Below are 14,900 nucleotides of genomic sequence, written 5' to 3'. Positions count from 1 at the left end.
TCTCTCTAGTTGAGGCGTGTGGGTTTTCCCTCTCTAGTTGTGGCGCGCAGGCTCCAGGGCACATGGGCTCTGTAGTTGTGGCACGCAGGTTCCAGAGCGCATGGGCTCTGTCGTTTGCGGCACGCGGGCTCTAGTTGAGGTGTGTGAGCTCAGTAGTTGTGGCTCACGGGCTTAGTTGCCCCACGGCATGTGGGATCTTAGCTCCCTGACCAGGGATTGAACCTGTGTCCCCTGTATTGGAAGGCAGATTCTTTACCACTGGACCACCAGGGAAGTCCTTCCCTCCTATTGTGGCAGTTTAAATGCACTCCATATTTCCAACAGAGCCACTTCCTTGGTTGACCTGTGTGTGGGGAAGCAGGTTACCAAGGCTCCAGTCCAGCCTCCCATCCTACTCTGAACCCATCCCTCACCTCCTGAGAGCAAACCACCAGTCAATTCCCCTGGGAACAGGTGGCAGAAAAGGGCTGAACCACAGCTACTTCCCTGGGGGAGGCTCGGAACTGACATCATCCCAAGGGCTCCCTCCCTTCCTACAAATACCACAGAAGTGATTCTGCAGGGCGAAATTACAGCAAAATCGAGGACAGCAACTGGGGATTAAAAACCTTAAACCCATTAGGTTTGCTTTCAGGCATTTGATCCCCAAACGAAAACTTCCCTGGGGACCCACGTTTTAGTTACAGGAGTGGAATTCAATCACTGCGTGTCCACCACACCTCAGGGAAACCCCAGGTATCACTCCACATCCCTTACTGCGCAAAACACAGCCAAGACTTGAGCAGTGGGAAAGCCAGTGCCAGGAAAGCCACCTTACCATGCCAAATCCTTCACTCCCCAGAGAAGGAAATAGGTAGAATTCCACGACCAACCAGGAAAGAACAGAGTCACGGGGAGGGTCCCACCCCGGAGAGAAATTAGCCCCCCTGGCCACCCTGGATGGGAGTAAAGGGTCCTCAGAGGCTGCTACCCCATCCAGGGGCTCAGGTCCTGGTAGATGTACCCGGAGAAGGAAACATGGCAAAGAGCCGAGGTTTTCCTTCCCCACCTGAGAGCATCAAGTAAACATTAAAATTCAAGAGGCAGAGCAAGCTGCAGAGCTCTGGAGACCTGAGTCCTGAAATCTGCCTGTTGGTTTCTCGTGAAAGTTTTCTTCTCCAAGAAAAATAGGTCAATACTTTCACATTTACTTTTTTTGGGGGGGTAAAATTCTCACCAGCACCTTGCAAGTGTGGACCTACCTCCCAGACTTACCTGGAGCCTGGGATGAGGGCCAGTGCTCCCCAGAAAAGAAGTGACCTCCCGCCTGCTCGCTGAGAAAAGGAAGAGGCATGCAAAATGCTAGGATTTACCTCACACCTGTCAGAATGGCCATCATCAAAAAGACCACAGATAACAAATGTTGGCGAGGCTGTAGAGAAAAGGGAACCCTCCTACACTGTTGGTGGGAATATATTAGATAAACTGGTGCAGCCACTATGGGGAACAGTAGGGAGGTTCCTTAAAGAACTAAAAATAGAACTACCATATGACCCAGCAATTCCATTCCTAGAAAAAAAGAAAAGACTAATTCAAAAAGATACATGCATCCCAATGTTCAAAGCGGTATTGTTTACAATTGCCAAGATATGGAAGCAAACTAAGTGTCCATCAACAGATGAATGGATAAAGAAGATGTGGTATATATACAATGTAACATTACTCGGCCATAAAAAAGAACCCAGGGACTTCCCTGGTGGCGCAGTGGATAAGAACCCGCCTGCCAATGCAGGGGACACGGGTTCAATCCCCGGTCCGGGAAGGTTCCCACATGCCGCAGAGCAACTAAGCCCATGTGCCACAACTACTGAGCCTGCGCTCTAGAGCTAGAGCCCGTGCTCTGCAACAAGAGAAGCCACTGCAACGAGAAGCCCGTGCACCGCAACGAAGAATAGCCTCTGCTCGCCACAACTAGAGAAAGTCCGTGCACAGCAACAAAGACCCAACATACTCAAAAATAAATAAAATTAAATCTTATAAAAAAAAAGAACACAAATGGCAAAATTTCAATGGATGGACCTGAATGGTGTTATTCTTAGTGAAATAAGTCAGACAGAGAAGGATAAATACAGTATGTTATCACTGATATGTGGAATCTAAAAATGCAACAAACTAGTGAATATAACAAAAAAGAAGCAGACTCACAGATATAGAGAACAAACTAGTGGTTAACAGGAGGGGAGAGGGAAGAGGGGACAGGGCAGGACAGAGGAAGGGAATTAAGAGATACAAACTATTACGTATAAAATAAATAAGCTACAAGCATGTATTGTACAGCACAGGGAATACAGTCAGTATTTTATAATAAATTTAAAAGGAATATAATCTATAAAAATTTTGAACTATTATGTTGTACACCTGAAACTTATATAATATTGTAAGTCAATTATCCTTCAATTTTAAAAAAGATTTTAAAAACTCTAGGGTTTACAATCCCACAGGTCTCCAATTAAAGCAGCCATCTCAGATCCTTTTGGAAGTAGACATACAAATGAATACACAAAAATGCAGATTTGTGTAGAGCATGACCAAAATTTTAGAGACCACACATAACAGTGTCTTATGCAAGACTCTGTCATTCATTTCTGTATTGAGTGCTGACACTCAAATTTTGATAAATAAATGGATCAACAAATGTACTGAAAGCAAACTTTTAGCATCTAAAGGCAGGATGAAGACCATTAGCTTCAAATGTCAGATCAAAGTAGCAATAGAAATAGCTATTCATATTTATCCAGGGTTTACTCTGTTCTGCATGTTACATTCCAGACTTTGCAGACATCATCTCATTTAATCTCCCCACAACGTGATGAGGGACAAATTCTCATTATTCCTCTTTTATAGAGGAGGGAATGAGGCTCAAACAGCTGAAGTAACTTGCCAAGAACACAACGCTCCTAAATGGGGGCGAAGTCAGGCACCCCCCCCCCGTTATGGCACAGACCACGGATTTGGTTGTTGCTGGGGAACCAGGGGCCACAATGAAGGCAGAGCCAGGTAGAACCCCACTCCTCTGCGTCTGGAACATCCACTCCAGGACCCAGCCTGATGGAGAAGAGGTGCCAGGACCCTGTGCAGTGCTGCGGTGTCCCACACACACGGCCGACTTTGCTCTGGCATCTGTGCACGTTGCAGCATTTTAACACTAAACAGTCCAGAATGGGTGGGAGAGATCACCTGGGCTTCAACACACCAAGGGATGAGCTGAGATGGAGGAAATTCGTTCCATACTTTTGTATGCTCAGATTTGCTCTCATATTGTTGGCCGACTGTACAGAAATTCTGACTCTGTGTGGGTTTCTTTAACAAACCCAGGGGTAAATCCTAAACACGGGCCTCCATGGCTTCCTTTCCCATCTACTCTCCAAACAGAGCTTCTTAAATAAGCCGTGGGAGCCCGGAGGACTCAATGGAGCAGGTGGAGGGATGGTAACAAAAGCAGCCCAGGGAGGTTAGGATGCACACACGGAATAGAACACTCCATCTTTCCTAGGACACTTCTGTCTTATAGAGACTTAGCATGACAGCAGGACCTACAAACGTCCCTGGCGGAATCACTGGTCCCTGTTTACTGAGTGATCAAGCATCTCTGGAAAGCAGAACCCCAGGATCTCTGCACAGGTATCCAGTGGGTCCTGAATAAGTATATGCAAAGGGTGTCACAGGGAAGCAACCACGACCGTGATTCCATAACTTTTCCAAGAACGTAAGACAGAATCTCATGACACAGATGCTTGGGTGCCTTGAAGCTCCAAACTCAGACTCTTGACTTCTTGAGAGGCAAAGGCGCAGGCCCCAGCTCGACCACTGTGTCACCATGTGACTTGGGCAAACACCGTCTCTGTGCCTCAGTTTTCCCCTTCATGAATGGGGCTACAATGATAGCCAGCTGAAGCAATTGCAGAGAACATTAAGTGAGTTAATACGGGCTTAGCGCCCTGTAAGTGTATTCCTGCTGCGGCCGCTGCTGCTGCAAATTTAAACTCACAAGTCCTTTTTGTTCTCCCAAAAAAGCAGACACTGGGGACCAAGTGAGCCTGTGGTTTCAAAGACTGGATTTTTCCGAATCTTGGATTCACTTTCACTTCCTAAGTGATGCTCAAACACTTTGCTTTGGTTGGTCGCCAAATCCACGTGGCTTGAGGCTTTGCAGTTCACAAGGTACCAGGGTTGAGGTCTGGCAGCTCCCTCCAGCCAAGTGCTCATCAGCGACTCAATGGCTCAGGGTAAGGTGGGAGCTCTCTTCCTCCTCCGTCCCTCACCTGAGACTTCCCAAAGGTCAGGAAGAGGCACCCTGGGAGTCTGCCTCGGAGCCAATTCTAACAGCCCAGAATCCCAGCGCCCCCAATACTGATACAGCGGGATAAGCAGAGGCACAGATGATCCCAGCCACACCGCAGGCCGAAGAACACACCTCACATCTCCGAACACAGCCTTTCACACACGATGGGCTCCGAACACAGCCTTTCACACACGATGGGCTCCGTGGCCGCCGTGGAGGTAGGTGTGCACCACCTGAAGCCTTTTGGCTGCAAGAGGACAGTCAGCTGACAGCCTCCAGCTGCAGCCCCCTCCAGGCAATCAAGCTGAGGCCATGCGTCTCCCAGGCAACCCCAGGGACTGATTATAATCTTGGGGTGGGCGTGCCCGTGTTGAGATGGCGAGACTTGAATCAGATCCCAACCACAGTCCAAGGCTCTCCCTGCCCAATCCTGTCTCCTCCCCGACCCCCAGTGCTTTCACCGGCCTTACCGCCCACCCCCATAATTCTCTTGCACAGGCCCCCAGTGTGCATGCATCACCAAGGCTGGGATGGACCTTGGACAAGGTGTGTAACTCTGTAAGCCTTTGTTCTCTACCTGGCAAACTGAAAACCGCTCACTAGGTTGTCCCAAAGATCCCACTGGGGACTATTACGCTTGTGAAAGCACTGGACCTCTTGGAGATGCCCAGCAAATCCTATCTGATGGGACTGTTCATTTTGTTTTGAACATTTATTTACTTATTGGGCTGCACCAGGTCTTGGCTGCAACGTGCAGGATCTTAGTTCCAGACTCTTTAGTTGCGGCATGCGGGATCTAGTTCCCTGACCAGGGATCGAACCCAAGTCTCCCTGCATGGGGAGCACAGAGTCTTAATTACTGGACTACCAGGGAAGTCCCCATTTTGATTTCTTAAAGTTATATGCTACTTCCTTGAAAACAAATGATTTCTGAGAACACCACGGCTGCTTTTAACAAATGTGAATATGGCATTTTCCCCAGACAAATCACAATGGGAGTTATCAGAAGGAGACCATTTCCTGACCAGCAGCAGGTCACCAGGGACTCAGAGCTGGCCAGGGCCCGGCCCTTCACACTTTCACACTATGGGCTGCTAGAAACTGGCTGAGAAGAGTCTGTCTTCTTGCCCTGGAAGGTTCTCTCCTGAGGGACACAGCTGCCTCTCCCCTGGCCAGCGTTCAGCACTAGCTCAGGAAACAGCACCCTCGCCAGCCTCCTGAGATCTTCAGGGAAACGTCCTGGAAACCCCAAGGGATGCTTTCCGGGTCCCCTTAGAACTCGGGCCTCATACATGTGTCATCCCTTCTTGAGTGCTCTGAGAAAGCAGGCTCTGCAGGGCCAGTAAGAACCAAGGACGAGGTTTGAAAAAGCTACTTCCAGAAAATCCATATGGGGAAGTCAAGCTACAGCCCCACCTGAGAGCCTGACATGGGACAGAACGCGACAGAGAGGTCACCACAGAGGTTAGGAGAAGGCCCGGCTACCACCATCATTTCTGGGTGTCTCCTCGCAAAGCCGGGTGGGGCTGGGGGTGAGGAGCGGGGCCCATGATCCCAGGGTCCCCCTTCTGAAGGTTTTACTTTCACAGGACTCTCCTCTGCCCATCACAAGTCCCTAGGGCTGCCCCAGGACCAGCCTCTCCCCTATGGGAGCCCACATCTCATCTCTGCCTGACACACAAGACGAGAAGCCCACAACCTTCTCACCCATCAGGCTATGGGTGCATTTTTCATTCTTGAATACCCAGCCCTTAGCACAGAGTAGGCACTCCAATGTCTGATGGATGAAAAGAGGCTGCCTAGTCTTAATTTTTAGTTAAGCTCCCTCATTTCAGTTTTCATACTCAAATACAAGGGTCGACTTTTCTTACACTGCCTTTTGATCTTTGTCTAGCCTTTTATTTTTTTTTGCCGTAGGGGTGGGGGGTGCCAGCACCACATGGCTTGTGGCGTCTTGGTCCCCTGACCAGGGATCGAACTCAGGCCCATGGCAGTGAAAGCGCCGAGGCCTAACCACTGGACGACCAGGGAAGTCCCTGTGTAGCTAGCCCTTTAAGACACAAGTCATTGCTCCAAACCAGTACCAGCACTTTCTGCGACGGTGAAAATGTTCTGTGTGCTATCCAGTACAGTAGCCACGAGGCACGCGTGGCCACTGAGCACTTGAAATGTGGCTAGTATGACTGTACGACTGAATTCTTCATTTTATTTGGTTGTAATTAATTTTAATTTAGACAGCAATATATCTGGCTCACGGCAACTGCACTGGCAGTGCCAGACCATCTAGTTTGTTCTTTTAATTCTCAACCATCATGCAAATTGAGGATGCTATGGTCCCCTCGGCTCTGAATCACCTCCTGTTCCTCACTGAGCGATGCTCTAACAACCTTAACAAAGCAAAACGCCGGCGCCTCTTCCATTTCCGAGCACTTGCTCTGGGCCCGAGCACAGCCGTCTTGATGCATCCCCGGAGATGAGGCAGGAAGCACGTCTCCAGAAAGGAAGCCAATGCACCCAACCGCTTAGGACTCCGGGGCGTCTGGGGCCAAGAGGAAGGAGGGAAGGGAGGGTGTGAAAGAAACCCGCTCTGGGGCTCTACGCCAGCCAGCAGGGCTGCATTTATTTATCTCACAGGGTGTTACAGTTGTCTGCCCTGCAGCTGAGGAACCAGTCCGTGTCTAAAGGAAGGGGACAGAAATCTGCTTTGTCCGTGTTCCCTGGCACCTCCTGCTATTGTTCAAAGGGAGCAAGAAGACCCAGGTGGTGGGAAGTCTAGGGAAGGACGCTAGCTCAGGGCAGGGAGATGCCCTCGGGGTGTCACTGGGAAAAAAGAAACCGAGTCACTTGCATGTTTGCATCCAAACTGATACAAATGACATATATCACACTGCCTGCCATATTCTGGTCCACCTGGCCATGGGGACAACGCTCACTGCCCAGAGCATGACACACAGCAGAGGCCACTCAAGCCAAACCCTTGGAGAGAGGCTGGGTCCAGGACTCTGCTCCCAATGCAACATGACTGCGTATGCAGGACGCAGTCCCCAGGGCTCGGAAAGCGAGGCCACCCCATTCCTTACACAGAGAGATAGGACCTCTGATCAGTGAGAATTATTACTTAAAAGAGAACTGCTAGGAATGCTCAGTTAGGGGATTAGAGAAGAAGCACTAGTCCTACTGACGGAGCATATGCAGGAGCTTTGTGATGTGCACCTGGGGACCCTTCAGTTCCGGCCCCTGCAGACTGTCGTGCCTGGGCTCTCTCCCTGCCCCTCCCCCTGCACACTCTCCTCCCTCCCTTACCCTACACACAACAAATCCTTCCACCTGTACAGAGGTGTTTAATTGGCACGAAGCAAAACTACTGAACCACGAAGACTGAATGAAGAAGCTTAAGAGTAACTTCTGCTCAGAAAGAAAGACAGCAGATACAAGGCTTAGTGAACGCTGCCTCCTTTTCCTTTCAGAGTTTTAACACATTGTCCTCTTGGTGTCTGTCACTTACCTCCCACACCCAGTTTGACTCTCTGTGATCATTATTTTAAGTCCCCCTCATGTAGGTGGCTATGCTCTTCCATTGGACTGGAGCAGCCCTTTGGTAAATTACTCCAAAGTTAAATACAGTTCCCTAAAGTGCACACTTCAGCTTCACTGGCACTCTGGAAACGCAGAGAAAAAGCTTTAAAACCTCCCTCCCTCTCTGACCCAGCAATTCTAAGCCCAGGAACTTATTCAAAGGAAATAATTAAGGATGTCCGCAAGGCTTTTGTTAGAAGGATGTTTACCCGGCTGATGTTTATAATTGTGAATAATTGGAAACAACCTGCATGTCCCTCAAGCAAAGCTAAAAGATCCAGGGCCCAAGGACTGCCTGGTAGGAAGAGACCAACAATCAGTCACTAAGTCAAGCAACCAACCCCAGAGTTAAGGTAGAGACCTAGGGTAGACCCAGATTCCACAGGGCCTGAATCCTACAAATATAGGGCGACTACTTTTAAGAAAATTAATACAAAATTACAAATACAGAATTAGGCACAGGGCCTTGGTAGGGAGCGGCCTGTGCAAGTGAGAGGTCTTTGGTGGAAGTTTCATTAGCCTCATAGTAAGCCTAGCCTCTAAAGATACAGAGAAAAGAAAGAAGTTGAAAATAGGAGATTCTGAAAGTCTCTTGCTTCAAAGACCACTGGCATACCAAGACTGGGCAGCATAATCAGCAGAGAATAACCGTCAAGGTCTAAGACCAAGAATACTGGGGGGAAGGGAGAGGAGAGAGAAAAGAATAGGGAGGAAGACCTAGGAAGAAATAACAAGAGGACAGAAGACAAGGAGATAAGCAAAAACTAAGACAGAGTTAAGGCAGTGGGGGGGCAGGGAATAAGAAAAGTTGCTTTAAATAGATTGCAGTAGAGATTAGTTGGTACTTGAAAAACTATAGGGACAAGCGCTCCAATAAAAAGAGCAGCCCACTCAGTATCAGAAGCAAGAGAGAGCGATTTTGAGACCGGAAGCCTGGCTGTGGATGGACCCCTGAAATACTTGAAATATTGAAATATACTTGAAATATTCATACCACACAGCCTTTCCTCATCACCTTTTTAAAACAAAGCAGGCTGGACTCTTTTTCCAAGTCAGATCTGCTCTTGACTCCCCCCACTTCCGAAATGGGGCAGCTTTTACCCGTGGCCCAAAGAGCTCAGAGACCCATGAGGCTGCGGAGCTGCAGACCCCATGTGGTGCTCCAGCTCCCCTGCCTGCCCCTCCTCAGCAGCACCCTACCCAGAGTAGCCCTTCTATTTTTTTTTAATTAATTAATTTTTTTATTTTTATTTTTGGCTGCGTTGGGTCTTTCTCTGGTTGGGGATACTCTTTGCTGCAGTGTGCAGGCTTCTCATTGCAGTGGCTTCTCTTGTTGTGGAGCACGGACTCTAGGCGCACGGGCTTCAGTAGTTGTGGCACATGGGCTCAGTAGTTGTGGCACGCAAGCTCTAGAGCGCAGGTTCAGTAGTTGTGGTGCACGGGCTTAGTTGCTCCACGGCATGTGGGATCTTCCCGGGCCGGGGCTCGAACCCGTGTCCCCTGCATTGGCAGGCGGATTCTTAACCACTGCACCACCAGGGAAGCCCCAGCCCTTCTATCTTTAACAGCCCTCCCAACATGCTTTGTGCCAAGGTCACACGGTTTGGGAGCCCGGGCTAGGATCCTGGGATGTGTTCTCCAATTGCTCCTGCCCAGGCTACCTTCTCTACCAAAGTCCACAGTGGACGCTGAGTACAGAGGACACAGAAAAGGTGTCAGCCTGCTTTGCTTTAAAAGGGGGATTTGGCAAGTGCAAGAAAAGACAGCTGGTCTTAAACTCAGCAACTGGGGTAAATGGTAGGGAGAGAGATAGGGAACTGGACAGGAGCTACACAAAAACCTTAAAAACTTGTTTTCTTGGAGGCAGCTCTCCTAAACAGCATGATTGTTAAAGGGCTGGCTGGTCACGGAGTCCCCACTTTTCCAGGAACGCCAGAGGACCCGAATCTACAAACCCTCCCTTTTCTATCAGCCTCTGTCAAGTTCCGAGCAGAACTGCATGCTGAGCGCACACACAAGGCTGACCTCGCCCTCCCAGACTGCAGCCCCCAAGGATGTCCACACTGGTGACTACACAATAAAACCAGCCCCAGACCAGCTGTCATCTGGGGCCCCACTGGGGAACTACCCACACCCTAACTCTTTGAGGAGGGGTTGACCCCTCCTGTGGCTGTTTCATTCCCTCTTGTCCATAGGAAAGGGCCAAGGGGAGACCAAGCTCCCCTGGTGCTTCTCCCCTGGGGTTGAGCACTCCGTGCCCCTTCACAGGTGGTGCCTCATGGGGAGAGCTCCCACCTCTTGGGACTCTTAAGGGGACATTCAGGGGGCAACTGGACTCCTTGACCTCTACCGGTCTCCAGGGTAGCTGCCCCAGAAATCACCCACCGGTCCCACCGGACTTGTCACTGGGGTCCAGGACCATCCCCCTTCCCTGCCTCCGGACCCTCTCGGCTCGCTTCCGCAGAGGGCCTGGTGAGCGAGAAGGGGGACCACACAGTCGGCATCCCCGCTCCCCGAACCCACGCACACCCAGCACACTCCCCTCGCATCTCGGGGTTACCCTGCTTCCTGCGCAGAGCCGGCGGGAGAGGCTTAAAGCCGGGGCGAGGCGGGTGGGGTGTCACCAAGAGTTCCCCGAACTGAGGAGTCTGTCTCCGCAGCCCGGGGCCTTCGGGATTCTGGCCGGGCTGCCTGGGGCCCACGGGGGCAGAAGAACCAAGTTACTTTGCGACCTAGAGAGTTAAGCCGAGTCTGGCTGGGAGGCCGAACGACGGGCAACCCCGGCGGGGAGGCGCCCGGCCCCCTCCGACTCGGGCGCCCACCGGGCAGTACGCTGGACCGGGAACCGGCGTCCTTCCTCCTCCCCGCCTTTCCTCGGCGGCCGAGCTACGCACAACCGAGACATTTAAATCGCCCCCTCGGGACGGCGGCGTGGAGAGGCCGGAAAGGCGGCGGCAGCGACGGCCTGGCGGCTACAGCGGGACGAGCCGGGCCGGGGTCAGGGTCCGGGCCGGGAGGGCACTCACCAGCGCGTGTTGTCGTGGAAGTGCTCCAGCACCGCGTAGCCGAAAAAGGAGCCGGCGGGACCCTGGAAGCGCACGGGGCGCTGCGGGTCCAGATTGTAGGCGCCCGCGGGGCTCCCCGCGGCCACCAGCGCCAGGAGCAGCGCGCGGAGCCCCCCGGCGCCCCTCCGCGCCGCCGGGCCGCCCATTACCAGCCGGCCGCCGCCCTCCCCTGTGCCCCGAGAGCAGGGCGCCGAACGTGCCGGCGGCGGGGCTGCTGGGTCCGCCAACGGCCGGGAGGTTCCTGGGGCCGGAGTTCTGCGCTCGGACGCGGGCGCGACGCGGTGCCGGGCCGGGGGCGGTGCGCCGAGCTGCCGCCGCAGGCGAGTACAGGGGCGGCCAGGAGCTGGCGGCGTCCTCCGTCCGGCCGAGAAGTGTGCGCGCTCGGAACAAGCGGGTCCCCGGCCGGTCGGCACTGGACTGCAGAGAGGCGCGCCCGCGGGGTGGGCGGCCTGGGCGGCAGGCGGCGGGACGGCGCAGCAGCGCCCTCTGCGGGCCACGAGTCCCCCTCCGCCTCCCGCGGCCGCGGAGGAGTCTGGAGACCTGCCCAGGCGCCCCACGTCCCCTTCCAGATAGCGCCCTGGGCGCTCGGTCCCTAGGCGACCCTAATTCTCCCCGCGGCTGTGCGCTCTATTGTACTCGGTCTTTATTTGCGTCTCTGGTTCCCTCTCAGCCTTACACTCACACCAAGAACCAAAGGAAGCCGGGTGAAGTTTATCTACTCTAGCCCTGCCCATCTGCTGCCCCTTCACCCAACTGTGAGATAACCTGTAGCAGGCAAGCCCTCCATAAACGCCGGCCGTTGTAAATAACAAGGATAGCCACGAGGGAGCAAGCAGAGGACCCCTCCACATGATACTCACCAGGCCTCCTAACCACTTATCCCTAAGTGTGGTCTCCGCACCGGCAGCATCAGCATCACCTGAGAACTTATTGACTACAATAGAATGCCAATAGAAAGGCCAATCAGCAGATCCCACTCCAGACCTGCTGATTCAGAACCTTGGGTTGGGGTCCAGCCTTGTGTGCATGTGTGTGTGTTTAACTGGATAAAATACACATAACATACAATTCACCATCTTAACTATCTTAAAGTGTACAGTTTGGTGGCATTAAGTACATTCACATTATTGTGCAGCCACCACCAGCCACCTCTAGAACTTTAATCTTGCAGAACTGTAACTCTATATCCATTAAACAGTAACTCCTCTTTTCTCCCCTCCCTCTAGCCCTTGGCAACCATTCTGTCTGTGAATTTCGCTACTCTAAGTACCCCACATGAGTGGAATCATACAGTATTTGTCTTTTCATGTTTGACAATCCACTTAGCATAATGTCCTCAAAGTCCATTCATGTTGTACCACGCATCAGAATTTCTTTCCTTTTTAAAGACTGTACTTACACACCACATTTTCTTTATCTGTCGATCCTTTGAAAGACATTTGGTTTGTTTCCACTTTTTGGCTATTGTGAATAATACTGCTATTAACATAGGTATACAGTTATCTGTTCGAGACAAGTGCCTTCCATTCTTTAGGGTATATGCCGAGAAGTGGAATTGCTGGATCACATAGTAATTCTATGTTTAATATTTTGAGGAACTGCCACACTTTTCCAGAGTGACTGTGCTGCATTTTACCTCCCCACAAACAGTGCACAGAGTTTCAATTTCTCTGCATTCTCACAACACTTGTTATTTTCTGGGGTTTTTTTTTGGGGGGGGGGGCGGGAATTGGCTTTTAGGTAGCAAGTAAAAAAAGCAATAAAATTAAATTGGGAAAAGTTGGTTTTAGCCGAATTTCACCAAGCTTGGTTCTCCATCTGAGCTACCAGTCTCACTAGTGGCGCCCCTTGGCCACCCAGTCACCTAAGAGAGAGCTCAGCACAAACTGTCACACCTATTTCTCTCCCACACCCAATCCAACCAGTCTGTTTATTCCACCTCCTCAAGCTTTCAAATCCACCAACTCATTCTCATCTACTGGGTTCAGTTCAAGCCCTTGTCTTTCCTTGACTGTATTTGTAATTTGTATTTTTGGTCTTTATTTCTTGATCTGTCTTTGTAGGAGCTATTAATTTTCTTAATTATTTCAAAGAACCCACTTTTAACTTTGGTGGTTTTCTTTCTATAATGCATTTACTTTTTAATTTTAAATTTTTATTTGATTTCTGTTTTTAATTATCTTTCCTTCTACTTTCTCTGGATTTAATTTGCAATACTCTTCTCTAGCTCCTTGAGATAGTTGCTTAGATTTTTAGCCTTACTATTTTTCTAATTCTTTTCTATTATATACATTTTATATAGTATATAATATATATTATATAAAATATATACTATATATAATACATGTGTATACACATACACTAAATTTCCCTGTAAGCACTGTTTGAGCTGCATCCTACGAGGTCTAATATGCTCAAAATATGATGATCTGTTACATCTATATGTATACATGCTCATAAAAAGAGGTCTGAGTGGGGAGGGGGGAGAGATAATAGAGGGGTGGAAGAATGGGAGATACAAACTATTAGGTGTAAGATATGCTCAAGGATGTATTGTACAATACGGGGAATGTAGCCAATATTTTGTAATAACTAAATGGAGTGTAACCTTTAAAATGATATTAATTTTTAAAATTTTTTAAAAATAAAAAAGAATGGAAATAATACAGAGGAAATTGGTGAAATAGGAAATGAATAAGCAATAAATAAAATTAATAACTCCTCCAAAAAAAGAGGTCTGGATGTTCACCTGAAATGTTATATGTTCATATATATATATATACACATATATATATATAACTGGTTATATATATGTTATATGTCATTTATATATATTATATATATGTTTTATATATATATATAATATATATTTATATATAACCTGTAATGGTTATAGCTCAGATTGTGGGCTGTTCTTGCTGATTTATGGATCATCTATCCATCTACCTACTTCCTTATCATCTATCTTTCCTTTTGTACTGCTTAAATGGTCTACAGAAAGCCAGCAGTGGATGTAAAAGATGCTCCACCCATAAAGCCAAAGCATTCATCAAAGTGAAAGCCTGTCAGAACAGCCTGGCCTCTGTCGAGGGGCTGACACCTGCTTGCACTCCCAGTAGAGGTTAAGAAGGACAGCAGCCAACCTGTGGAAGAAAAGTATCCTCATGGTATTGTCAAAGGAGGGGGAGAAATAAAAGGACCAAGATCATTCACACACCAGATAATCATTCTCTAAATAACTGATACTTAGCTTAATGCATTTCTTGATGTTAATTCTTTAAAAGTTCTCCGACTTTATTTTTCGTATAAGACAAGCTACACTTCCACATGGTTTTGAAATCCAGGAAGTTCATGGGAAGGGCAAATACTATCACCAAACCTTCAACTATAATAGCAGGCAAAGATTTAAGCAAATACTTTCCCACTGAAGTATTTCATATGCCAAAAGTCTCACTGTTATTACTGGGTGCAATATTTCCAACCTGCTTCCATGCTCAAAAAAAATGTTTTTTCCAGAGATCCAAATTTAGTGAAACTGCTTTAAGTAACAACCAACAATGTTAGCATAGACAATGCCAAGGTTTTATTTTTTTATTTATTTTATTTATTTTTGGCTGCTTTGGGTCTTCGTTGCTGCGCGCAGGCTTTCTCTAGTTGCCGCGAGCAGGGGCTACTCTTCGTTGCGGTGCACGGGCTTCTCACTGTGGTGGCTTCTCTTGTTGCAGAGCATGGGCTCTAGGCGTGTGGGCTTCAGTAGTTGTAGCACGCAGGCTCAGTAGGTGTGGCTCGCAGGCTCTACAGCGCAGGCTCAGTAGGTGTGGCGCACAGACTTAGTTGCTCCACGGCATGTGGGATCTTCCCGGACCAGGGATCGAAGCCATGTCCCCTGCATTGGCAGGTGGATTCTTAACTACTGCACCACCAGGGATGTCCCGATA

The 14,900-nt window shown here is 49.4% G+C and overlaps 1 protein-coding gene across 2 annotated transcripts in view; it reads right to left on the bottom strand.

Moving 5' to 3' along the window:
- ITGA9 (integrin subunit alpha 9) overlaps positions 1-11,108 on the bottom strand; it is a gene marked incomplete at its 5' end in the record, with an annotated part of 366,449 nt that extends 355,341 nt beyond the window's left edge. Inside the window, one exon of one of the 2 annotated variants that reach the window (XM_082664510.1) lies at positions 10,924-11,108. In XM_082664510.1, coding sequence (XP_082520636.1) covers positions 10,924-11,108 — 185 coding nt within the window. The remainder of the gene's footprint in view (positions 1-10,923) is intronic. The other variant, XM_082664511.1, reaches the window with a different exon arrangement.
- Between the last annotated feature and the right edge of the window lie 3,792 nt (positions 11,109-14,900).

The sequence above is a fragment of the Grampus griseus genome, assembly GCF_964374135.1.
Source record: "Grampus griseus genome assembly, chromosome: 10".
Taxonomy (NCBI): Eukaryota; Metazoa; Chordata; class Mammalia; order Artiodactyla; family Delphinidae; genus Grampus; species Grampus griseus.
The sequence above is the reverse complement of the archived record's forward strand: the minus strand, read 5'-3'. Positions and strand labels throughout refer to the sequence as shown.